The 26124-nt window shown below is 46.2% G+C and overlaps 1 protein-coding gene across 3 annotated transcripts; it reads left to right on the plus strand.

Annotated features, from left to right (window-relative positions):
• The first annotated feature begins 1447 nt into the window (after positions 1–1447).
• On the plus strand, positions 1448–25013 carry USO1 (USO1 vesicle transport factor). 3 transcript variants are annotated; one of them, XM_014260370.2, is made up of 25 exons: positions 1448–1550; positions 1775–1861; positions 1982–2046; positions 5242–5321; positions 8485–8585; positions 9480–9582; positions 9732–9787; positions 9992–10112; positions 11405–11583; positions 11992–12132; positions 12914–13002; positions 13518–13672; positions 13893–14104; positions 14868–14888; positions 16538–16648; positions 17283–17401; positions 17610–17791; positions 18589–18710; positions 19642–19780; positions 20525–20688; positions 21193–21282; positions 22031–22117; positions 23410–23508; positions 23973–24188; positions 24568–25013. In XM_014260370.2, the coding sequence occupies exons 1-25, from the start codon at positions 1485–1487 to the stop codon at positions 24643–24645; spliced, it is 2883 nt and encodes a 960-aa protein (XP_014115845.2). In that variant the 5' UTR covers positions 1448–1484; the 3' UTR covers positions 24646–25013. The 3 variants fall into 3 exon arrangements, with proteins under 3 accessions (XP_014115845.2, XP_014115846.2, XP_005531796.2); XM_014260371.2 differs by having other exon boundaries at positions 13899–14104; XM_005531739.3 differs by lacking the exon at positions 14868–14888.
• Positions 25014–26124: the final 1111 nt, after the last annotated feature.

Here is a 26124-nt window from a genome sequence, read left to right on the forward strand (position 1 = left end):
ACCAGGTAACTCTTTTCCAAGGTGGCAGAATTTGCCCCTTGTAGTATGTTGTGTCTCCAAGAAGACAGCTGGGGTGCATCAGACACCTCTTTTGGAAGCAGCTCGCTCTCTTAGGGTTGTGTCTGTGAGGATGGAAATACTGAAATAAATTTTGGCTTGTGGAAGAACCTGGTGTTGTTTCCTGTTTTCTTGTGAAGGACCAGACTCTCTTTATGCCAACTTGGAACATGTCAGGTGAGTTCTGCTGTGAGTTTGCACTGGCCCAAAATGGGCCTTGGATCATCGCTGTTGGGAAGTGGGGGCAATTTCTCCCGAGTTTTGAATATCTAAACACCTCTGGTTTAGGAGCAGGGATTTCTTCTTTTCTCAGACTTGTTTTACTGCTAGTGGGCCATGAGGTGTAAGAGAATGTGGGCATTTCCGAGCTGGGGCCATTGTGAGTGAGCTCCAGGTCAGTTTTGCAGCAGCAGCAGGCTGAGGGGAGAAGCAGAGTCAGGGATGCACAGCCCGGGTATGCACAGCTGTGCTCAGCCAGGCTGGAGCGATGCTGGGGCTGTGTGGTGGCTGCAGGCTGGAGTTGCCCTCCTGTATATCAAGAAACTGCTGACAGGGCTATGGTTGCTATAACCACCTCGTTAATTTGGTGACTAAACCTGACTGAAAGGTTCTTTGCTGCCCAGCAAGGTAAAAATCCTCTTGGCCGCGTGCTGGGTGGTTTATTTCATTCTTTAGTTGATAAGGAAAGTGAAATCCCCAAAGCTCTTGGTTTAAATTGTCAGGTGAGAGGGGTTGTCTCCCTGGAAAGAAATGAACTAGCTTTTGGAACTGATGGTATTAGCACTTTCTGTGCCCATTTGCTGCGGTTACAATTAAAATTGCTTTAACTGGATACGTGGTATAAGCCGAACACTGCCAAAGCCTACCGGTAAGCATCAGAAAGAGAGCATCAGTGCCTGAAGGGTTTGAAGTTCTGGTTCTTGGCTGTTGCTCCTCAGCAGGAGTCCAGAGTATGTTGCAGTAGCATCCGGTGGGGGCATTCAGCATCGGAAAGTAATTTAAGTACTTCGTGGTGCTCTTCTCTTGGGCTTGAACCATCAGTCTTACCTAGGTAAGCTTCTGGCTCTGAGTCGACTCCGTTTCAAAAGCTTTTGGACGTTTTCTACTTGTAGTTAAGCTATCACCTTGCTCTTTTTCACTGACGGTGAATGCGGTTTCTGAATTCCGAGCTGAGCGTTTCCCTAGGGATTGTTGTGGATGCACAGACCCCGAGCCGCGGGGGGAGCCGTGTTACGGGGCTGTGGCGAGCAGTTCCCACCTGCTCGGGGCCGCTCTGGGCCCGAGGCTCGGGGCCGGGCGGGATTCCCGGGCGGGATTCCCGGCGCTCCCGGAGCTCCGCCCGCAGCCCCGGCGGTGCCACGTGGCGGCGCAGGCGCGGCGGCCGCTTCCGCGGGGGGAGCGGCAGCGCCGGCCCGGCCCGAGCCGCCATGAACTTCTTGCGGGGCGTCATGGGCGGCCCCAGCGCCGGCCCGCAGCCCTCGGGAGCGGACACGGTGAGCGGGGGACGCGGCCGGGCTGCGACGGGGCCGGGGAGCCGGGAGGGCCCCGGCTGCGGCCGCCGTGTCGCCGGCGGCTGCGGCGCTGCCCGTGGCAGGCCCGGGTGGTGGCCGGTCCCGCTCGGGGCCGTGAGCTGCCCGCCGGGACGGGGAAGGAGCAGCTCTCCCCTGCCGGGCCTTACCTTAGCGGCTCACCCCGTGTGTTGTGCGTACCCTTCCAGATCCAGAAGCTGTGTGACCGAGTGGCTTCGTCCACGTTACTGGATGACCGGAGGGATGCTGTCCGTGCTCTCAAGTCCTTATCCAAGGTAAGTAGCCGACTTCCCGAGCGGCGGCGTGGATTTCAAGTAGCTCTGTCAGGTACTGTGAAAAAGGCTTTGTTTGGTGTTTGGGCTCGACCTTTAATTACTTGTCTCTTCTCCAAACAGAAGTACCGGTTGGAGGTCGGCATACAAGCCATGGAGCACCTGATCCACGTTCTCCAGACAGACCGGTAAGCATCCTGCAGCTGCTCTGGGCTGCTGGCCGGAGCCTTCTCTGCTGCTGACACAGCAGGCAGAGCCTGTACTGTGCCCTGTACTGACAGAGCTGGGAGGGCAGGGTTTCTGGCAACTCTTCTGCCACCTTGGCTTTCTGTGCTGGTTCATGTCCTCAGAGCCTATTCGAAGGTAAAAAGAACAGAATTGCAGGAACCAGGATGAGGGACAGAAAGACAAGCTTTAGGGTTAAGGTGCTGCCAAAGCATGTCTTAATGCTTCTTGGGGGCATCTTTCCACTGCTGTAGAAAGGTGAGTCCAAAGAGATCATGTGAACTGTGTACACTGTTTGGAATAACCCAGATCAAGCTGTTGTTGGGCAAAAGGTGAGCTAGACAGAGATAAAAAAAAAAAATAGTGCGGTCAGCAGGTGTGTTTTTTGCTTGCGTGTGTTAGGAACTAAGTTGGGTTAAACAGGGGAGCAGGACTCTTGAGGCTGCTGCCAGGACAGACAGCACTAGTCTGAGTGCTCTGTGTGGACTAGAATGCAATACTTACGCAATCCAGTGTTTGAAATATCTTTGTTATCCATCCTTGCCATCACTGCTCTACCTGACAGTGCCCACGCGTACTCTAAGTCCTTGGATTTAGATACTCGGTGTTCAGGTAGGCAAATGTGTGAGGATAGGCTCTCTGTGCGGATTTGAACATCAGGCTGGTAAATTTATCTGTGACAGTCAGAGGGCTGTGGAATACCTGGGTGTGCATCCAGCACAAGGAGGAGCATGTCCTTTGATGTCAGTACCGAGGAGGATTAGGAAAGCTGCAGTTCAGTGTCGGGAAGGAGGCCTCCTGCTCCAGTTATGGATGTAGGACATGAAACTCTTCCATGCTCAACCCAAGGCTGCTGATTGAGGCTTTTCCTGCCTGGCCAGCCCCACCAGCTGGGAAGGTGCTGTGAGGCTGCTGTCTAGGCAAGTCCGTGTTATTTCTGTTCTGTGGGCTGGGTAGTTAAATTTGAATGTCTGACCTGGTGCAAACAGTGAAAGGAAAGGTTATAGGAGTAACTGTCACGGATGTGCAGGGGAAACCCTTTATAAAACTGGGTTAAGGAGCCTGCTTTCATCCACTTATCTGCTCCGAGGGCAGATTTGAACTTTGAGAAGGGAGGCGGGGCTCTGCTGATCCAGTTGAGAATGCAACCTGAACCCTTTAGGGCAGGGACCTGAGGCTTTTCAGTGCTTTTTGAGTTTCAGCTGATCCTTTGGAATTTGTACATGCTGGGGTTCTGCATAAGTATCTTGTGTGACTCAGTCTGCAGTTGAAAAAAAAATAATAAATACGCGGGGTTTTTTTGGGTTTTTAGCTGAAGAGGTGCTGGCTTTGATGAGATGTTCCTAGAGTCGTTTGCTGTTGCGTATTTGGTGGGCCAGCACATCAGCTGTGCTAGGTGCTGTGCCTTCTTGGAGAGAGTGGTAGTGTCTGTGTGTGATCAGTGTAGGTGGTACCTGTTGGAGTTTGTGTTGCTGTTTGGTGTCAGTGATGGTAGAGGTGAGGTTTTGTGGACACTTTCGATGGAAATCAAAACCAGTTGAACTGATTAATTGGCAGATAAAGGGGTCACACACTCAGCTGTCCCCAAAGCCTGGTGTGATGGGTATATTGACAAGGGATGTTGATTTTTTGGTGTGTGGTGAGGTGGCTTCTGCTGGATTGTTGCCTTGCATTAAGACAGCCTCTAATGGATGCCTGAGAAGTCTTGTTTCTTGACTGCTTTTTACTATGGAGTAAAAGCTGGACAGCTTCAGCATGAACAGAATAATCACTGAGTTGTGGGATGTGCTGAACAGCAGATGGTGGCAAGGCACTGAACAGCAGAGGTGAGATGCTGCTGTCCTCATTTGGTCATGTCTTGTCTTTCAACCAGAGAAACAAGGCCTGCTTTAAATCATGTGTACATTAAATCTGCTTATTCTTTTGGAGCTGCTGTAGTTTCCCTAACAAGGTACGTTTAAAAACCCACCAAGCTGCAACCTTGCTTTTCAAGTTTCCAAGAAAGAATTTCTTTTTAGATGGGGTTCTGTTCCATTTCTGTGAAAAGTAAAGCGCAGACTTTGTGTGTTGGAGAGCTAAAATGACAGTCAAGGGAAAAGATAAGCAGGCTGGAGATGTGCTCATACATGCTAGATGAGACTGCTTCCATGGACTGAAAGGTTGTTCAGGCCTCTGCTCCGAACCGGCCTAGCAGCCTCATGAAATGCAAATTTATCTTTGGTGTGGAGGCCTTACTTGGAATGCCTTGGAGATCAGTGAGAGTAAATACTTAGAAGCTGGAGTGAGAGATTTTTTTTGACAGTCTTCTTTTCCAGTGCTTGATAGAGTCATGTAAATTCTGTGAGGTTTGTCCATCTGCACTTCAACACAACTTGGTGGTTTTAGGTTTTATTTTCCCTTTTAATTTTTTTTGACCAACTGCTTTTATTATTTTTTTTGTTTAAGAGAGACAAAGCAAGCAGCAGAAATGGTTGTATTCTGCCCCATCAGCTCCTGTGCTGTGTCTTGATTGTAGCACAGGGTTTACAGGTGGTTCAGCCTTGGTAATGCAGCATAAACAGGTCTTTCCTGAGAAAAGAGCCTGAGTGTGAGCAGGTGAACTAATGCTCTGGGCTTCCCTGCAGCTTCCTGGGGATGCTGGAGTTCAAAACCTTGCGATAATTAGGTTTAGTGGGTTTGGTGACACGGAGGCTCCCTGTCTGTGAAAATCCAGAGCTGCTGCGTTCCCTTGGAGCGCCCAGGTTTGGCTCTGGGTCTGTCTGCCAGTGTAGCTGGGAGGGTCCTACCTGGGAAATGCTGAAGTTTGTCTGCTGCTTCACTGGGTGGTCTTGTGGCAAGTCTGAGGCATTCCTAGGAATTTTTGCTGGTATAGGAGCAGGTTGGAGGGAGTGACTCAGAAAATTCAAGGCACACCTACAGTGAGGAGTCCTGTGGTCATCTGGTTTTACCAGACTTCCTGAGACTCACCTGAGGGAATGGAACTGGGAGGAGCTTGACTCTGTTCAGGGGGCAGATAGCTCATGGTTACGTGGTGCCGCAATATATCTGTGTTTCTTACTTGGCCTAGCGCTGCAAAGGGAGCTGCCTGGGCACAAGAGCAATGTTGTAAGAGTAGTTGGAAATAAGTCATTAAAGAAAAGTGGTTCTTTCATTTGCAGTTCAGATTCTGAAATAATTGGCTATGCTTTGGACACACTCTACAATGTTATATCGAATGACCTAGAAGAGGAGGAGCAAGGTAAGCACTTGGTAGTAATAGTTGTATTAACTGTGGCATTGCTTTCCTTGGTGCTTTGTTCAAGTTATCAGCTGTCATACTGTGATTAACTAATGCTTACCTAGACCTGCTTTGTTACTGTGTCTAGCTCTTAGGATAATGCTGAAGTGTGCAGCTTGCATTAAAGTAACACTGGATCTCTTGCTTATTAATTTAAGAAAACTTTGTTCTCTGAACAGGAGCCAGGTTCGAATGGGGTAACTTTTTTTCTAGTTTGTAAATCAAGAATCAAGTCCTTCTTTGCTGTTGGGAAAGGACAGTTCTGGCTGTGGTTGTCAAATGAGACATTACTATCTCATGATGTAAATAAGGATGTTGAGATGTGAAATCTCCAGGTACCTGTGAGAAGGTGCCACATATAAGTGTGAAAACCTTATTCAACCCTGCTGTGGCAGTGGAGAAGGATTTAGAAAGATTCTACTTGTCTTTGTGCAGCTGGGCTGTGAAAATCCATGCTGCTCCTACCTGATGAAGTTTTGAAGGCCATTAAACCGGTCTCCAAGGCTGATGAATATTTTTCTAAACCGTGTTTCAAATTGTGCTTGCCTTTCTTTTCCACATTTCTCCAGTTCCCCATGTTGATTAAAAAGGTTTGGAACAAGTTTCATAGTGCTGGTGAGTTCATGTTCGTGGTAGAGGCCTTAATTATGGACTGGACAAAAGCATTGGCAAGTTTTTCCTAAGAGCAAAGAATTTCCCAGCTGGAGTTGTGTGTGAGAGGTGACCAGGGTTGTAAGGGTAATGGGGTGTTTCAGTTTGACCACGTCCAGAAGAACTTCGCACAGGAGTCCAGCTGCTGTAGGAAGCTGGGATGGCTGCTTTGGAAGCCTGAGCTTATGCTGTAATTGGTTGTGCTGTGTGGAAAGCTGTTCAGTTGGTAAACCTGTCTCTTGTTTCTTTTTATTTTATCTGCACTGACAGATGACTCTGAAGGTAAAAGAACCTTTCCTTATATAAATATGGTGCTTTGCTTTAGCCCTAGTCGCTGTTCCTGCCGGGGACACTTGCTGCCGTTTGTTTAAAAAGGACACTGCAGGGACTTGTCCTGGAGCTCAGGGAAGGCATTTTGCCTTCTGCTCTGTCCTTACTCTTTGGAGCTCACGTGTATTTCCAATTTGACTTCTCCTGTGATTTGGCATGTTGAATGCCAGCACACCCCAGAGACTGCAGGAATGGTCAGTTCTGGATGAGGATGTCAAAGGCGTGCAGCCCCACAGTGGTGGGATTTGAAGGGAGCACAGTTTGTGAACAGTTCCTGTTTGCAAGAAGCCCTGCAGCTGGCCAGCAGTGCATGAGCTGCACGTGAGCATTCTCCACAGTGTCTCTTTTAAGCAATGCATGTTAAAATGCAGTATTGGCTCCTACCTTAGGTTACCACTAATGCTTTGCATGTTCTCTTTTTGAAACTGATACTGTTTTTTAAAACTAAATTTTAGTTTGCACTGCTGCTTGGTAGTGAATTGGTAAGAGCTGATCTTACTAGATGGAAGCTGCTGGCATGATTTGAGATAGCCCTGGGAATGTGTGGGTTTAAGGAACAATTACTGGTTGGTTAAGGAACACTTAAGGCTCGTTGCAAGATCTCTGGTGTAAGTGGAAAATAGTTTCCCTTTGCCTGTTTGGTTTTTTATTAAACGTGGCAAAAGAAATACTTGAAAAAATGTCATTTGGCCCTTTCATGGAAGAAGACTGAGCTGGAGTAAGAAAAACCAGCTTCAGCCTGAGAGAGGCTGTGCAAGCCGTGTATGCTGCTCAGGTTTTGCCTTAGCACCTGCAGCTTGTGCAAGGGCAATGCTTGGCATTGGGAGTTCAAACACGATTTGCAGCTGAGGGTGGGGCAAGATAGTCAGTCCCAGCTCATAGAAAAGTCCAAGTGAAGTATTTTGACTTCATTTTGGGAGTAAAATGCTTAGGTTTCCTGGGCTGTCTCTCGTTGGCCTGTAGCCACACGATGTGTTACCCACGTGTGATTGATTCCCAGCTGAGCTGCCTCTTATTTTACAGCAGCAAGTGCAGCAGCTGAACTTGCTTGTGGAGTTTTTAATCTTCGTTTCTGTAAATAAATCTATGTCAGTTCAGCAATGGCCCAGACTTCTTGATAAGACCCTGAGCTTCAGGGAGGCCACACTAGGACTGAGGTCCTGCTAGGTGCTATGTGCCTGGGCTAGAGCTGGTTTTGCACATTGTCTTGCCTTCTAACGTGTTTTGTAATATACAGTAGTTTCTGCAGCTGGAAATTTAGAGCAGAGTGTTTTTTGGAGGAGAAAACCCAAAGGCTTTTGGATTTGGTCAGAAATTTACTGACTTTACTGTTTATTTTCTATTTATTTCTATTAAAACAAACACTTTCCATTTGAAATAGAATTGCTCTTGCTCAGTTTTTCAGCTGACATTGCTTAATTATGTCAACCACTAGTACCTACACGCCACTGTTTTGTGGAGCAGTTATGTGAATTGTCACTCAGCCTAGAAAAATAGCACTGGTGCTGGGATGTTGCTTGCATGGGGTTTGGTCATTTTTTGGGTTACTTTGGTATTTGTTTTTTGTTCATGCAACAGGGATACATGAAATTTAAGACAATTAATGTGCTAGCCCAATTCTGTGTAACTGTGGAGTGGAGAATGGAATGGCACTCAATTCTGGCATATTTGAAATCAATTCACATTCCAAGACTGACAGGTTTTGATGCTTATCTGTGTGACTCTTCTTTCCCTTTACTGATGTTAAGGTCTTTTTCTATTTCTAAACCTAATAGAATAATTAAGTTATTTGGGGCAATTTGCTTTAGATGATTTATATTCCCTACACTTCAAGGCTCTTGGTGTGAAATGCACCTTGCTTTTGCCCATCACTGTAGGGTACTCATGAGGGGCTGCCCTCTTGGATTAGTGGAGCTATATGGGGATGTAACTGCTGAGATTCAAAAGTTACTTGTAGAATAGTGCAGGGTTTTTGTTTTGTGAAAAGCTTGTTTTGGTGTTTGTTTTGAATATAATTCCATTAACATTTGTAACAGTGACTCAATCTTATGGTCACCCATGGTCTTATTTCATTAAGAATAAAAATCACAGCTGCTGAAGCTGTTCCAGGTGTGTGGTAATATGTTGTTTTTTGCTGTTACAGAAGAAAACTCAGCAAAACAAGTTGATGATCTGGGGAGTCAGTTCACAGAGATTTTCATTAAACAGCAAGAAAATGTCACTCTGCTGTTGACTCTGGTGGAGGTGAGTAAGTGTGTCCTGTGTAGGCTGCTGAGGGATGGGTGGTACTTGCCCTGATGGGGAGAGCTGTGCTTTTGTCCTAGTGGAGCTGGTGTCAGGGGTGAGGTGTGCCAGGATCCAGTGAAGGTGGGGCTGGGGGTGAGTCAGGACTGACCTGGATGAACACCATTGGTGCAGCTTTTAAAGCAGGGGAACGTGTAAGAGAAGCACAGAACCATTTAGGTTGGAAAATTCCTCCAGGATCATGAAGTGCAGCTGTTAACCCAGCACCACCATGTTCACCATGCACGTTTCCTGAACCCTTCCAGGGATGACTCCCCCGCTGCCCTGGGCAGCCTTTTCAATGCCCCACCACCTTTTGAATGAAGAAATTTCCCAGGATAGCTGATCTAAACATGCCCTGGTGCACCTTGTGGCCATTTTCTCTCATCCTGTTTTTTGAGAAAAGGACTTAGTTACTTAATTAGAAACAATAAAAATGATTGCTTCCCAGACAGCAGTGGTTGTCACTTGTGCAAGGATTATTTTTCACATGATCATAAAATGATCATGAGACAGTTTTGTCTGAGATGCAGTTCAAGTGGAAAGGATGACTGCTTTCCAGTAGCATATTATTTAACTCATTTTCCAATGGCTTTGTCCTCATGGATTGCCTTTTTACCTTGAGCTGTTAAAATTTTGTTCCCAACCTAAGAATATGACTGTGCTTGGGAGAGAGAACAACACAATACTCCTTTTTTCCTTTCCTTTCTAGTCCAACTTTGGTGGAGAACACAATATTCTGCTTTTCCCATATGGCTCCCATGTCATGCTTTGAGCACTGTTAAGGAACTTCAGTGTATCTGAGTTAAATACTGAGGAGCTGGCTACTTAACATGCTCCTTTCCATCCTTTCAGGAATTTGATTTCCATGTTCGCTGGCCTGGAGTGAAGCTACTGACGTCTCTCTTGAAGCAGCAAGGGCCTCAAGTGCAGCAGATCATTCTGGTCAGCCCCATGGGTGAGTGCTTCAATCCTCTGCTGATACACTTGGCTCAACAGACATGGCAGAGGCCTAGAGGAGCCTCAAGCAAGATGCTTTAAAGGCCTCCAGCTTGAAAAAGCTGCACCTTTTCTTGTTGGTTTATTTTTTTGTGCTGTTTCTTGCAGGTGTTTCCCGCCTCATGGATTTGCTAGCGGACTCCAGGGAGGTGATCCGCAACGATGTGAGTCCAGAGGTTCTGTACTCTGTGTCAGGATCCTGCTGTCCCTGGGGGGTGTGGGTGTGCTGAGTGGCAGTGACGGTGCCTGTGATCCTGGCTGAGGATTATGCTGCTGGTTCAGCATCCTCCCAAGAGCCGTGACTTGTGAAAAACAATGGAGTTCTATTAAAACCCGGCTCTGGTTTCTTTTCTCCTCCACCTGTCAAGGGAGTCCTGTTGTTACAGCAATTGACCAAAAGTAACGCAGCCATACAGAAGATTGTGGCCTTTGAAAATGCCTTTGAGAGACTTCTGGATATCATAACAGAGGAAGGAAACAGCGACGGAGGTACAGTGGAGTCGAAGACTTAGCCTTGTGCTTCTGCAACTCTGAGCTGATGTTTCCAGGCTTGCCTCAGTGGGTGGTTGGTGCCTGGTCAGTGGGTAAAGGGGGCACAGTTCATAGACTGGTTGTAACAAAATAAGAAAAACCAGATTGACCAGGTAGCCGTGTTTTAGTGTCTTTTGAAAAATTGGTGTGCTTAGTTAAAACATCAGGTCACTCCTCTGAGCCTGTGTGCATGAGCTGAGTGTGTTCTTGCTTGACCTAGGCCTGTGCATGTGTCTCCTTGGAATGGCAGTGTCAGATGGGTGTGCTGCATTTGTCACTTACCGAGTGAAGCATCTGCATTCCTCCCACAAGGTCCTTGGATGCTTGGAGTGGCTGGAAGTAACAGCTTGCTGAGTCCCTTCAGCTGCACCAACAACTTGAGTTTTCTGGTCAGCTTCTTGACAAGTCAGTCACCTGTTGGGAGGGGAAAAGAATTTTTAAAGGAGCAAAAAACAATGCAGCACTTGAGGGCTTGGTTTTTTTACTAGCAGTATGTGGTGGGTTTACTACAGTCTATTTCAGCAGCATGACAGGTTGCTGTTGGCATGATCTTTCTGTGGGCTGCAGGAGCAGCTACTGCTTCTATCCCAGCTATATAATTCCAGGTATGTTGGCATGGAAATATTCAGCAAACCTTTGATTTAAAGCTGCTGTTTTTAGGCAGTCAATATTTTTAGAAGAATGTGTTATGTAAATTCCCATGTGCTAAGACTTCTCTGCTTTCCCCCGTGCTCCTTATCTGTTCCTCTGATAGGAGGAGCCTTTATCCGAGTGGAATTTGAAAACTAAAAAGTAGCTTTGAAATAAATTGAAGATGGTGGCCAGTCATTGTAGAGAAGGAATATGTGAGCCAGGAATCTGAGAGAGAGGCTGCTGCCTCAGAATCAGGATGCACTTCAGGAGGAACTTCATTGAGTGCATTTGATGGGACAGTGTAGTCTGTATCTGGAACAGGTGAACTTGGGGACACAAAGTGTCGCTGAGCTTTTGGTGGCAGCTTTTCCCATTTACCCACTTATACATACACATGTTTGAGCTGTACATGCTTTGGAAATTCGCTTTGGACTTGTGGAAGGAAAACAGTTCTGGTTTCACAAGGTTCTTAGTTATGGATCCACACCTAACGTGTGCTAATAATGAAGAGCTCAGAAATGTGCTCTGTTCCGTCTAGAACATCCTCAGTGTATGGAGGAGCTCGTTTGTTCCCATGTGGGTGTTGGGATTCACCGTGTGCTGCTTTGTCTCATCAGGCATTGTGGTGGAAGACTGTCTCCTCCTGTTGCAGAACCTGTTGAAGAATAATAATTCCAATCAGAATTTCTTCAAGGAAGGTTCTTACATTCAGCGTATGAAGCCTTGGTTTGAGGTTGGAGATGACAACTGTGGATGGTCTGCACAGAAAGTGACAAACCTTCACCTGATGCTGCAGGTAAGATGCCATTACAGCTCCTAGTTATGGGTGCCAGCCCTCGTGCAGTGGCAAGTGTCACGTCACAGCTTGGGCTCACGGTTTGGTACGAGTGCTCATGAGCTGTGCTGCTTTCAGCACAAACCCTGCCAGAGGTGAATCTGTGACGGCTGGCATATTGCTTAACTTGCTGTCACCTGAGATGTAACAGGTTTAAACTACAGGCATATTTAGGGGTGTTCTGTGTAAAGAATCCTCTGCTACAGAACTGCAGATGAAGCAGCCGTCCGTAGCAATGAGATAAACGTTCTGTGCGTTGTCTCCGTTTTAAGAAGCAGTTGTGCTTTACAGTGAAACAGTGAACGAGTTGGGTTTTGTGTTGGGAAGATGCCTGGCTCTGTTCACACAGCAGTGTCTCCTTCTCTGTAGCTGGTTCGGGTGCTGGTGTCCCCCACCAACCCTCCCGGTGCCACCAGCAGCTGTCAGAAGGCCATGTTCCACTGTGGGCTCCTGCAGCAGCTCTGCACCATCCTCATGGCCACCGGGGTTCCTGCTGATATCCTCACTGAAGTAAGAGGGGCGGTGGATGGAGGGGTGGGAGTGACCCAGTGGATGATAGCCAGGCAGTGTGCAGGGATAACCAGCTGAAACAACCAGTTCAGGTGCCAGAGATGTCAGCTTCCTGTGTGGGCAGCATAAATGGAGCAGTCATTTCCATGGGTGTATTCCTGGTCTTCTGCAACCCCAAGGAATTGGGATTTGCCTCTTTTGTTCCTTTAGATTTCAGCATATCCCAGTGCAGCTGAATTGATTAATGACTTTTCCTGGTTTAGGGGTGGGTCTATTGCTGTTTTTATTTTTGGGGAGAGTCTACAACTATTCTAATTTGATAGGCTTCTAGTGATGAGGGATTTTAGCCTTTAGAAATCTCTGCCAGCAAGGTAGGATGAGAGATTTTTTCCCTGGATAAAATCATGTGCTTGGATTGACTATGGACTCCTCTATTCCAGTTGTTAATTTCTTAAAAGGTTTTGCCTTTTCATTTTGTAGAAATGTCCAGTTTAGCTGTTTTTTTGCTGTCATAGGAAGACTGATCTGGCATCCAAAATGAAGCTGGAGGTGACTGAGCTTTGTGTCCCATAACCTTTGCTCAGCAACTTTCACAGCTTGTGAAATGCCTTGACTTTTTCATGCACACTGGTTTTACTTAAGTCTCTGAGCTGAGACTGTGTATGTGCTTTTCAGTAGTGACCTGTCAGGGTAAACTGGAAGAGTTTTCAAATACCTAGGGTGGCAGACCATGGCTCAGGTTTAAACATAGATTTAACTTTCTTCTCTACCCTTTCCCTAGACCATTAATACCGTATCGGAGGTCATCCGAGGATGCCAGACAAATCAAGACTACTTTGCCTCTGTAAATGCACCTTCTAATCCACCAAGGTAGGGGAAGATAATGTATTAACTCTGGTTGGTGATAAGGTATTGGTTTGGGCAATCCAAAGGATTTTTAAATTCCACACTTGGGATTATGGTGCTGAGTAACAGCTTGATGTTGATTCGTGTTGGGTGTATTGGATCCAGCATTAAGGTGTCAGGTGTGTTTGCAGTGAGATGTGGCCTAGAACTGGTGTTCTGTGGCACCTGAAAAACAAACGAGCAATGCCTGAGACATTCTTCAGTTGGGATGAGCTGCTGCTGCTGTCAGGCAGAGGACAGTCCCAAGAAGATTTAGAGGCAAGGCAAATGGATAATCAATTTCTTGTTCTGTGTATAAATAACTGAAAAACTTTGAAGCTTTGAACACCTTGGGTTTTAATGCCCTTGCTTGAAAACGTAATGGATGCAGTGATAGGCCACAGTATTTTTCCTTACTGTGGAATACATCCATATTGCATGTACCTGCAGGTGTTTGCATTCACTGTTCAGTTCTCAATTTTTCCTTGCTTTCCCACCAGGCCTGCAATCGTAGTGCTGCTCATGTCCATGGTAAACGAGAGGCAGCCCTTTGTGCTACGCTGTGCTGTTCTCTACTGCTTCCAGTGCTTTCTGTACAAGAACCAAAAAGGACAAGGAGAAATTGTCTCGACGCTCCTACCATCCACTATTGACGGTAGGCCAGGCCACCATCTCTGCAGTGAGTTGTGAACGAGCACCTGTTCACTGCACCACCTGGTGTCTCGTGAAAAACCATTTACCTGCTGTTCTGTGGCTGCTCTGGGCGGGGCCATTTGGCTAAAACCTCATCAGTTTGGGTTTTTTTGGTTTAGCTGTGTTAAATATTTTGCCAGTTCAGTGGCTTGCTTTAATCTCCCTGTTGGCCGCTCTGGTAGCTACAGGTAACTCTGTGTCGGCGGGTCAGCTGCTGTGCGGGGGCCTCTTCTCCACCGACTCTCTGTCCAACTGGTGTGCTGCCGTGGCCCTGGCCCACGCCCTGCAGGAAAATGCCACGCTCAAGGAGCAGCTGCTGCGGGTCCAGCTGGCCACCAGCATCGGCAACCCGCCCGTGTCGCTGCTGCAGCAGTGCACCAACATCCTCTCGCAGGTACGGCATCGCCGCCTCCCCGGGGACGCAGGGGCGGCTGCAGGAGGATTCTCTTCTGCAGGCTGGTTTTTAAGCTTTGTTTAAAGCTCCTTTGAGGGGAGGAGAATAGCAGCAAATCTTGGTTTTCCATCAGGATTGCTGCTTGAGGCTGCCTGTTCTCAGCTGGCCCCGAAGCATCCAGGCCTTAAACTTGATTTCAAGGACAAGGCTGACTGGCAGAGTCGCCACTCACATTGGGCTTTTTCCCTGAAGGAGTGCCTGCTTGGTATTTAACCTGAACCTTCCAACTGGAAACACCGTGAAGAGAACAGGCTGTCATGTGCTGACAGCTGGCTTTGCTATACAAAGATACTTTCTGAGCTTGTTCAACATGTTAAGATGTGGCTTGGCCAGTGTCGAGTGAGTGAAGTTCACCTCGTGGCCCGTGCCTCCTTGTGTGACATTAACCTGTGTGAGAAGTGTTCAGGGAAAAAGCCAATGTACTAGTAGGGAGTTGGTAACTCTGCTGGCAATTAGACTTCGCTGCAAGTGAAAATAACGGCTGGAATTTTTAATTTGTTGCTATGACTTTTCTCCTGCTTTAGCTAAAAATAGCCAGTGTTCATTTTTATCCTATTCCTGGCATTTTGTGTAAGGTATATTTGAGTCAGTGAAAATGCTTGCTATTCTTCAGCACTACATGACAAAAGGGACTCAGATATGGGGGGATGTTTCTGAAATGTTCCACTTGAAGCTTCTCTAGTAATATGTGTGTAACTTGCAGGGTGATAAGATCGACAGACGGGTATGTATTTTTTGGCACAGCTTGTGCATTTTCCTGCCAAAAGCAGGCCTTTCCCTCTTGTCTGGGGTCTGCTGGGGAGGATTTCTTTAACTGCTTTTTGATGTGTTTCCACTTACAGCTTTGTGTTGCAGTGGTTTGGGTTTTCCCTGGCATAACAAACTCTTGGTGCCTCCAGAGGAATCTCTGGGGGTGCTCCCCAAAACTGTGGGATACGTATCTTGGGCAGCACGGGTGCTTTTTTTCTTGGGGAGCAGACTAATGGACCATCTGTTCACTTCATAGGTGGGATTTCTTGGGAGGAAGACATAAACTGTTAGAAACAGTGTTTTCTAAAAGCTGTAGCAAACAGCTGGTACCATCAGAGTGGGGATACGCTGCTGATGTCCTGACTGCTAGAGGAAAAACTGTTCAGCCTGCCTTCCTGCCTGATTGTGAATAGTAGGCATCTCCTTATGAGCAGGTGACCCCTGAAGAGTCATTTGATTTCCAGGCTGTTACCTAAAACACAGCTGAGTTGGTTAGTGGTGGCAGAAAACCAAGTATTTCTGCTGTGGAGCTGTCTTGTGTTTTACCCTGTTGATCACAGCTCAGGACTGTTTCCAGCTCTGAGCAGTGGAACAGCAGCCATGGGGAGCCGTCATCTGTCAGAGTAGGTGTTAACATGGTATGTCTAGAAAACAGAGGGTGTTTTGGGCTTTGTGGCAATCCTTAGGCAGGACACATCAATCTGACCTCTGAACAGCATTGAGAATAATGTGGTTGGCAGCTGCTCCCAGCATATGGCTGTGCTGAAGTCTTGGGCTGCACCAGCAAGAGTAGCTCCGTGTTTCTCAGGGGGGAAAGACCACTGGTACCAAGGCTGGAGAAGGCTGCCTATGGCTATGTGCTGTAGGGCCACTGCCATTTGCAGGGGTTATTGCCAGTGTGTGTGGGCTGGCAAATCCTGCTGGGACAATTAGAGGCAGTGTGTGTAAATGGGGAGGGAGCACTTAGCTTGGTTGCCATCTGAATGCTGATTGTTGGAAGAGATGGGAGCTTGTCCTAGCTCAGCTGGGCCCAAATACCTGCAGCAGAGACACAATTGGTAAGAGTCCACTTGGAGATGAAAAGGAATTTTGTCTAACCAAAATAAAATGCTGCAGTTAGCATTTGCCTCACTGACTTAATGTGTGTATTGTCTGAACCAAAGACCACTACAGGATTATTGTTATTTAACTCAGAAAATACTACTAGGAACACCTGGCAGTTTTAAGTCAGCAGGGTAGGTGACACATCTGTTCCAGGAAATCCTTACATGACTAAATGCACACCTTGTTCCTTCTTTTTAAGGGGTTTTGTATGTTCCTTAATGTCACCCTTGTATTAAAAATGCAGAACTAACACATGATGATTTGCATTGAGTAATATTTCACATCTGTGTTGCTTGCTGGTTTGCTCTGAGAACAACTGAACATGAATGGTTTGATCCTTGTTTTATCCAAGCATTACAGCTGTTCAGTATAACTAACGAACGGCAGTTTGGAAAGACATGACTTGTAGTTTATAAAAGGATAAGGTGGAAGTAGGTGAGTTCTGATCCAATACAGCTTGGGTTTGTTTTTTAGTCCTCTCTGTGGAAAGGTAATGATGGGGGTGTTTATTCTTCGCAGGGCAGCAAAGTACAGACCAGGGTTGGACTACTGATGCTGCTGTGTACTTGGCTGAGCAACTGCTCCATTGCTGTCACCCACTTCCTTCACAATCCAGCCAATGTGCCTTTTGTATCCTTGACCTGCTTGTGGAGCCCCTTGCTTGGACACCCCTTGGGTTATTTGTGTTCAGGTTGAATGTTTACCTACACAACACAAACTGCGCTGGCCCACGAGACATCGGCCTTTTGTTGCCAGTGCTCTGCCTACTCTCACCTGTGTGTAAGGTGCATGTGCCAAAGCAGTGTGGAAAACTGTCTGTCTGCCAAGTGAGGTTGTAGTGCAACACAAGCCTGCTGGTATTTTTAGTGTCAGTTCAACTTAGGAGGCAAGAAGAATTCTTTGTGCTTAACTTCTGTGCTTGTTTTTCAGGAAAAAGCTAGTCAAGGACATGAGCGCATAAAGCTAAACTGGCATCCTTATCTACAGTGCAGGTTCACTTTATTCACTTTGGAACAAGTGAATCTCTCAGGTTTACTGTTAACAACACAAGCTGCTGAGAAATTTATGGGAAGCCACTGATCACCCAAGCTCTTCAAAATAGGAGTTAACTTTGCAAGGCTTTTGTCAGCTCTCTTGTCTTACTTCCTGACTAAGCATGGGTTTGTGTGCAAATAAAAGGGAATGTATACAGGGAGAAGTGTTACATGTGTTGTGATAATGAAATATCTCCAATCAATAGATATATCCTTATCAAGAGTTGTAGCTCACAGGGCAGATAGCTGAAAACCTTGGAGAAGAGGAGCAGCTGGTCCAAGGCCTGTGTGCACTTTTGCTTGGCATTTCCATCTACTACAATGATAATTCCCTTGAGAATTACAGGAAGTAAGTATGATGGAGAAATCAACGCCTCTTGAAGCACCATCTACCTTTCACAGAACTTTTCCCTACAGTCCTGTTAAATGAGACAGTAGGGGGATTAACACTTGAGATGGATATTAACAGTTGTATTTGGAGAACCCACCTTGGCAGAATGATGGGTTCTCTTCTTGTCCAGTTGCTGCACTATCATTGATTTGTCTCTTCCTTGTAGAGAGAAGCTGAAGCAGCTGATTGAGAAGAGGATTGGCAGGGAGAACTTCATTGAGAAGCTTGGGTTCATTAGCAAACATGAACTTTATTCCAGAGCTGCTCAGAAACCGCAGCCTAGTTTCTCTAGCCCAGACCACATGATGTTTGACCATGAATTTACAAAGCTGGTAAAGGAATTGGAAGGTGAGATGTTAGACTCATTTCTCTAGTTTTTGTCATAAACTGATGGATGAGCTACCAAACATGTTGTGTTACTTATGGAAGTATTGTAAATTGTACTTTAAGTGTTAAGTAAAAATACTCTAGCTGGATTACTTGATCCTCTTAGGTGACATGGTTATCAGTACATTCTGTGAGTTATCACACTGGCCAAGAGGTGTTTACCTGCACTCACAGGCAAACTCAAGTATTGAGCACATACAGTGATCATAGAAGCTTCATTTGCTGAAGTACATAATGCAGATATTTGCTGTTTCAAATTGATAAATGAAAAAAGGTGAATGCTGACGTTCTTGGCCTGTTAGGAAATGGACACTTGCTTTAGTCTGTGCTTCACAGATTGTCATCAATCTAACATCTGACCATCAATGTTTATGAATATTGCTCTGAACTTTAATCAGTCTAGAGAAAGAAAAAACTAAAGATAGATTTACCCAAGCAGTTTCATCTCCACGTTGCTCTTGGAGTCCTAAGTCTTTTACTTGCTTGCAAAATGATTTGGGCTGTAGTGGAGCCACAGTGCAAGTAGAACACAGCTTCTTTTTATAGCAAGTACTCAAAGCACCCATTTACTTGTCTGAAACAGAGAAAAGCAGTGAATGTTCAAACTGCAGTAAGGTCACCATTTCTGTTAAGCCTTTGTGACAATTCCTTTTTTAATGTGCAGGTTGAGTTTGTAATGTGACGAACTCAAGCTGTGAGACTGTTTTGAGGACAGAGATGTGAACTGGGCTCTAGTTGACAGAAATTGTTCTTGACAGGTGTCATAAGTAAAGCAATTTACAAGTCCAGTGAGGAAGATAAAAAGGAAGAGGAGGTCAAGAAGACATTGGAACAGCATGACAACATTGTGACTCACTACAAAAAAGTCATTAGAGAGCAGGTAAGAGGCAGCTGGACCACACGAGTGCCTCCCAAAGCTGTCAGTTTTGTCTTTTGGAGCCACTGCGGGGCACTTCCATCCCCCTTGCTCCAAAACAAGTAACCAGCAATCTAGCAATGCAGAAATGCCTCTAACAACACCCATGTCAAGGAACAGCTGAAATGTCAGTGTTTGGAACACTGGTTAAGGTGTTTTTCTTTTTTTTTCCCTTGGACTACATGCCCTCAGCTGTGTTGGAGTCTATAATTTCAAAAGAGGAGCCCTTCAGAGATACAATTCTTAGCTCTGTGCTCTGGCTTTGATGGCAGATGAAATGGGGCTGAATGAACACTTGGTTTGCTGGTGAAGTTTGGCTATACCTGCTGGGATTGGACTCTCAAAATCTTTCTCCAGGGGTAGATAACTCGTGTGGTTGCTGCAGCTTAGGTGGAGAAGTAGAGCAACAAAGCTAATTAATTTAAACTGTGAATGGGAAACTGAGGCAGGTATTTTGTGTTCTGAAATCAAAGCAAGATGGGGTACAGGAGACATTAAGGATGCTTTGGAACCACCAGAGGCTTTACTGAACAAGTGGTGTCTGTAGCTACCGTGATTTCTTTCAAGACTCCTGAAGTATTAGACTAAACAAATGCAGGCTGTGGTATGCTAGATGAAAATTACCATCAGCAAATTTCCCTCCTTTCCCTTTCCCCTCCTGTTGCTGGTGTGACAGGCTGCTGCTGTCTCTCCCAGGTGTTTTTCCTAGGCATAGCCAGCGAGGTTTGCAGTGGGCTTTGCTGCTCATCTGTTCCAGGTTAGCACTGAGCAGTGGAGCTCAGGTTTTGCTGCTTTCCTTTGCCCTCTTGACAGAATTGTATTCAATAGTTGCTGCTATAACTACTTACATGACTACTGTCTGTACATAACATGCTGCCTTCTTTTATTTTCACAGGACCAGGAGCTTGAAGAACTGAAACAACGAATCAACACTTTAACATCTCAAAATGAACAGCTCCAGGCTACAGTCACACAGCAAGTGTCTCAGATCCAACAGCATAAGGACCAATATAATCTCCTGAAAGTACAGCTAGGTAGGCTCCATGAGTGAGAATATAAAATCATCTGGCTTGTGCAAAGATGTAGTGATGTCTGGCAAGCTGCAGCAGAGCTCCAGCAGGCACAGCCCTGTTGGGTGGAAGAGCTCACACTTGCCATGGGAACTGCTGGGAGGGGCTGCCTCTGCCTTGGGTCGAGTCAGTGCAAAGCAGTTGCTGCCTGTCCAGGGTCAGAACATGACCAGAGGGGCCCTGGAGTGGGCTGAAGTTTGGGTCTGGAATGCGAGTGTGAGCTGGGGAAGATGGTATGGCAGATGTGCAAGATGAAACCTGCTACTGTCACTAGAGAAATTGCTAATTCAGTGTGTAAATCAGGTGGTATGTTCTCCTAATCCCAAGGTCAAAATGCCTGATAATGTGTACATTACATGATTAAAAATACCCAAACTGCCTTCCTGATTACTCATGATGAACAACATGTAAGGAATCAGTTACCTTGAGGATTTGTCCATGCCCTTATTTTGGATAAATGGAATGGCTGAAGCAGCAGGCTGCATACACACCTGAAGGAATGGCAAATGAGAGCTCTTCGTTGTTTATTCTGTTTTATATGTAGAGAGTTCTTAAGTACTGTGCTTTGCTCCTTTAGTTACCATGAGAAGGGCTTATATTGCCTTGTGGGGCAGGAGTGGGATGGGTAGCAAGTCCTTGGATTGGTGTGCTGGAAACTAAGTTATAGAAGTGCTTGTTTGACCTTGGTTGTAACCTCTTGCTGTTTAGGAAAGGACACCCAGCATCATAATTCCCATGGTGACACATTTCAGATCAATGGCATTCAGACAGAAGAAGTGAGCAAATTGAAAGAGGAATTGGAAGAGTGGAAAAACAAGCATGAGCTGCTGCAAGGGCAATTAAAGGAAAAGGATTCTGTGATAGAAAAATTGGTAAGTGCTGTCTCGGCAGAACTTGATCCAGCTGCCAGTTCCTGCTTTCAAGTGTAACTTGCCTTAAGCTGTGCATGTCCTCACTGTGGTGACATCCAACCCATCCTGCCTGAGTGCATGCTGGAAATAGGGAATGGTGGGCTTGAGCAGAGCCTGCTCTGCCTCGTGCTCTTGCCAAGAAGAATCTGTGGAATCAGTGGGTTTTAGCCTGTTTTCAGAGCCTGGGGTAAAATGGTAGAGATGTGCTGGGAGCTTAGTGCCTGGTCACAGGGCAGGGTGGTAGGTGCTGTGTTTATTTGGTGCTCCTGTGTTAGCACTGGTGCAAGGTCCTTGCACACCCACCTCAGAACACCACCAGCTGCTCTCCCCAGAGAGCTTTGCTTTGTGTTGCTGAGCCGGCTTGCAGCTTCTCTGCTGGGAATCTGATAATGCAAGGGTTTTTTTGAACATGACTATATTTAGAATTTTAGTCCTAAAGATGATGTTTACCTGGTTCTCTTACAGAATTCTTCCCACTTGGAAATGGGAACTACAGAGCAGTCTTCACAGACAAACAAATTTGGTGGCTTGGAGCACAATAATGAGCTACAGAAGGTGAACTTGTGGTATTTCAGCAGAGCTGGGGTGAACAGGGGTAGCTTGGGGTGGGAAGGGAGCTTTACTCTTCAGGGAGGAACACTGATTCCTCAGTGTTGCTGTTTGTCATCAGCTGTCTTTGTGATGACAGTCCTAATCTTGGAACATGGAGGTTATGTGTATAAAAATGAATCTGTTGTTTTCACTAAGCAGGTTTGAGCCAGCGGAAGACACTTGAACTGGCTTGCAAAATGTGTTTATCCAGTACAAAATGTATGTTTAGATGTTGAGATGAAGGTTTCCAGGTATTGAATGTACAGCACAGAATAAGTAAGTGGAGATGCAGTTCTTCTAAGGTAGCTGTTGCTCAAAAAACCACCTGGCAGAGTTCTCTGTTGGGAGAACGAATGGTGCCTGGATTAATAGGTCACCTTGGGTTTCTGCACCAGGAGGGCAGAGCATAGAGGACACTGATGGGAGTGCAAGCGCTGTGAAACACCTCTGTAAAAGTGCCTGAGGCTCAGGCAGGTGCCTTGGTGGGGCACTGCACAGAGAAGGGTTTGTAAGAGCAGGGTGCACAACGCTGCATGTTGCTGCCTTGTCGTTTAAGGCCAGAGCTGTTGTGGTTTTACTGAGAGGCAGCTCTCCTGTTACATCTGCTAGTTTGAAGCAGTTAGTCTGGGAGCATTTAACCTCAGGGAAATTTTCATGTGAATATGTTCTTCTATCACATTTGACAGAAAAGCTTTGTCTCTGTTTCCCAAAGGAGTTAGAAATGCTCAGGAGTCAGATACAACTACAGTCGGCGGAAATCTCTAAGCTTCAGATGGAGAATCAAAAGCTACAAGTAATGGTACTGGTGAATAACTTGTTTCTTTTCTATGGGAACTAAATCTTCAAGACTTGCCTTCCTGCTACTGCCTGTGGCTACTTTCCTAAACCAAGCTGGTTTTGAGTGCACACATCAGCAAGTGATTCCAACAGGGTTTCAAACTAAGTAATGAGTTACTTGGACAAATCCTTTGTGAGCACAGAGGGGACTGTGGGTCCAGTTAGTTCTCTCTGATGGCCCTTGGTATTTAAAAAAAATTATGCACTATTGCTCCAAGCTTATGCTCTAATTCAAGTAAATACCCTTTGTGAGACACAGCTGTGTGATATCATACACATGAGAGATCTTTTTTCTTCCAAGTAGTTGAGGGTACTATTTTCTAAATTGATATATAGTGGAAGGGCCAGTGATAGGGGCATCTGTGCAGGCCTCCAAATGCTGCAAAGGGTTTCTTGGCTGTCTGCTGAACTGATGAGGCAGTAAAGCCTTGTGGCTAAATAAATGTGACTGTCTTCCAAACTAATAAACAGCTTTAGGAAAGGAATGTAGGGCTACAGAACCTGGACAAGCTGTCTCCAAGTGCTGCAGAGCTAGCAAATGATGCTGCAGGATTAGGGGCCCCCAACCCTGACAAAGGAGTGTTTCATGTGCTCGTGCTCACAGAGGCAGGCTCAGCTGCTCCAAGGGAAGATGCCATTGCACAGGTGCTGGCTACGTGTGCTTGTGATGGTGCCTTTGGAGGCAGAGGTGTGTCCCTGTGGCCCTCCAGCTGTCAGGCCACCTCACACCCATCCTGCCTCCTGCTGCCCTCCCTTGCTTGGAGGACTGGCTTAAGTGTGCTCTGAGTGGAGAGGTGTCGGTCTCAAGTTTGTGCCATGTGGCAGTTGTAGCTGACAGGCAGCTGCCACATTTTGGAAATAACTTAGTGTAGGGCTCACAGAGATGAAGCTGTTGCTATTTTTAGTAATCTTACCCAGAGATCTTTAAGCTGATAAAAAGACTTGTGCGGTGCTTCAGAAGTATCAGAGCAAGGGTGGATGCCTGAAATAGGGTCTGCCTAGGAAAAAAAACCTATAAGTCATTCAAGTGCAGCTGCTGTGGAATGAAGGTTTCACTTTGTGTTCTTCTTGGTGTGTGCAGTCTGGGACCCGAGGAAGCCCAGATGTGTTTGCTGATGCCTGGCAGCATGGGGTCTGTGTAATCACCATGGCTATGCTGTGTAAAGGGAATATGCTTTTACAAAACTGACTGTGTAATGTCTCAGCTTGCTGTCTCAGTATGTGCAGCACTGAGAGAGAATTCCTTGTCCACAGAATGCGACTGCAGATCCTGCGTTAGGAGACAGCGGCACAACAGCAGCAACGAGCTCAGAACTGGAGGCACGACTGGAGCAGGAAATCAAAGAACTGAAGGTGGGTAGTGGGTGAGCACCAAACCAAGCCATTGGATACTCTGCCATCAATTAGGAGGATTCTGCAGTAGCCAGGGCTGCTGGAAGTGGTTTGTTTCCTCAGCAGCCTTAGTGTTTGGGGCTCTGGAAGGGAGGCTGGATGTCTCCTTCATTTCTCACATGGGAACTGAAAACTTGTGCGTCTTTAAGGAGTTGGTAAGGACAATCTAGGGTGTAGCTTTACTCTGACACAGCCAGTCCAGTTGGACTGGGTGGAAGGTAACCACTGTTAATGTTGTTCCTGCCTTATCCAATGGTTTGTAATAGATTGTGGAAGGATGTGTAAGTGTGTGTGGGACCACAGCTACAGGAACCAACCAGCTGGAGCTGCTACAGGCTGTGTTTAGGAAGTGTTTGAAGGATACAGGGCTTCAGCTTTACCTGTGCTTGTGTTGTGATTTGATGTGGGATTTTCCCTGTTGCCAGAGTGAAGTCAAAGCCCTTTCTGAGGAGAAGGAAGCACTAAAGCAGCACCTGGACTCATCCAGTAGCACGGTTGCTATATTGCAGGATGAGAAAAGTAAACTGCAGCGAGAAGTTGCAGAATCCAAGAAAGAACAGGATGATCTCCTGGTGCTTTTGGCTGATCAGGATCAGAAAATATCTGCACTCAAGATCAAATTGAAGGACCTCGGTGTACCGGTAAGGGAAGGAACGGACCAGTGATTTCTTTGGTCTGAGACAGGTCTGGGCATGGCAATACTCGATCCAAGAAGTCTGGAGAGGCCCCTTTCTATAAGCTGAGGGAAGTTAAATCTATCAGTTGCCTTTTCAATACCTGGCAGCCATCCAAGGAAGATGACCAGTGCCTGTTGTCCCCAGTGGTCAGCTACCTTCAGCAGAGAAGTAAAGAACTGTGGCCATGGCAAGATGACAGTTGCATTTAATAAGGATGAATTGATGTGGCACAGTTGTTTCAGGTTATCTTTCAGTGCTTATTTGCACTCAGAATTTGTCTTGCCTTCTAAAAGTCGGATCAGAATAAGGGATATTACTGCTCACAACAGATCTTGTATTTCAGGTTGAAGATGAAGATGATACTGAATCTGGAGATCAAGGGGATGAAGATGAGGATGGGGATGAAGAGGAACAAGACTAGAAAGCTGTTGTGTGTTACCATGAAAACCAGATTGCATTGTTTTTTGGGGAAAAATCTATTACTGGTGTACAAAGGAAAACATCTGCTTGTGGGAAGCAGATGGGGAAATGACAACCATGGGCCTAGTTAAAAGTTACTCAAGTGTTGGAAAATCCTTTGTACTAGGTAAAGCAAACAAAAATCACAGTTTCAGTTCTACATGAATATCCCAGGTTGTACTTGTTTAGAAGTTGCTTCAGACACTGTTTAAAGCAGGGAATGACAGTGATGCTGCCTTGGTTCATTGTCATTGACGGTTCTGTTCATTTGTCTACGGTTTTAACTTCCTTGAGCTCTTAACATAATTAAATACAAAAGTATTTGGTTTACCATCTGTCACATGGAGTCATTGCCCCTGCCTTCAGCATGGAGCTTCAGTGTAGTTTGTGGCTTCCTCTGGAGAGCGGTGGGAGGGAGGCAGAAGGGTTCTGGGGGTGCCGGGGGCCCTGCACACAGATGTGTGTGCCTGGACACTGCCCAGGCTGCACTCAGAACCTCCTGGAACCACCAAGTGCTCTGCTACTGCCATGGGAGAGTTGTCATGGAAAGCTGTGCAGAAACGTAGCCTTGAGGTGAAGAATTGCTGTGGAAAACAAAGACCAGTGCACTTGAAGATCTAAAGTGCTACTGAGTCAGCATAAATCTAAGTTAAAATCTTATTGACTACTTCAGTAAGGAAATGAAAACTACTCTGATTTATATAACTTATTGGCTCTTTATGAGTAAATAAAAGATGAAATTTTAAAAGAAAACAGAATGGTAAATGCATCAAATCCTTTTTTTTTTTTTTGGTAATAAAGGGAATATGTCTCCTTTGTCCTCATTTAATTTTTTTGTCCTAATTAAAAAATGTACTTTTTAATATCCATAGGAGCATCTACAATCAGTCTGCTCTGGCAGATGAAGGTAAGGATGCACCACAGAGTGAGGCTCTAACCACCTGAGTAGGGAAGGATAAGGGTTCAGTTTTTGTTCTTTGGAAGACTGCAGTCTTCTGTGCCCGGTAATTTTTAAGAGTGGCCCAAGGAAGTTAAATGAAGTCAGGCCTTAATCAACAGCTAATTTGAAGAAGAGCCGGACTCACAGGCATAACTCATAGTTACAGGCTGGGGGGTTGGAGTCAAGGATGTCCAGAACAAAGCTTCACTTGGCCAGTCTTAGGCTACAGTAGAGCTGGTGTGCAGTACTGAGTACTCTCACTGCAGCTTGCTCTGGGGAAATCAGTTTTAGCAGCCCTGGCAGCAGTGCCCCCTCAGGGAGCTGCTGGTGCTTTGCCCATCCCATGGCTGCTGGAGCCTGTCCCCAGCCCTGGCAGGGACAAGGAGCAGCTGTGGTGTCAGCAAGCCTTGTGGCTTGGTTTGGTATGGGAAACATGGGAAGGCTGGTGCAGAGTTGGTCTGGCAGGGACATTTCCTCCCTTCCTCCTTCCCTGGGGGTGAT

The sequence above is a fragment of the Pseudopodoces humilis genome, chromosome 6, assembly GCF_049639895.1.
Source record: "Pseudopodoces humilis isolate 2021_Gansu_Grassland_sample_001 chromosome 6, ASM4963989v1, whole genome shotgun sequence".
NCBI classification, from domain to species: domain Eukaryota; kingdom Metazoa; phylum Chordata; class Aves; order Passeriformes; family Paridae; genus Pseudopodoces; species Pseudopodoces humilis.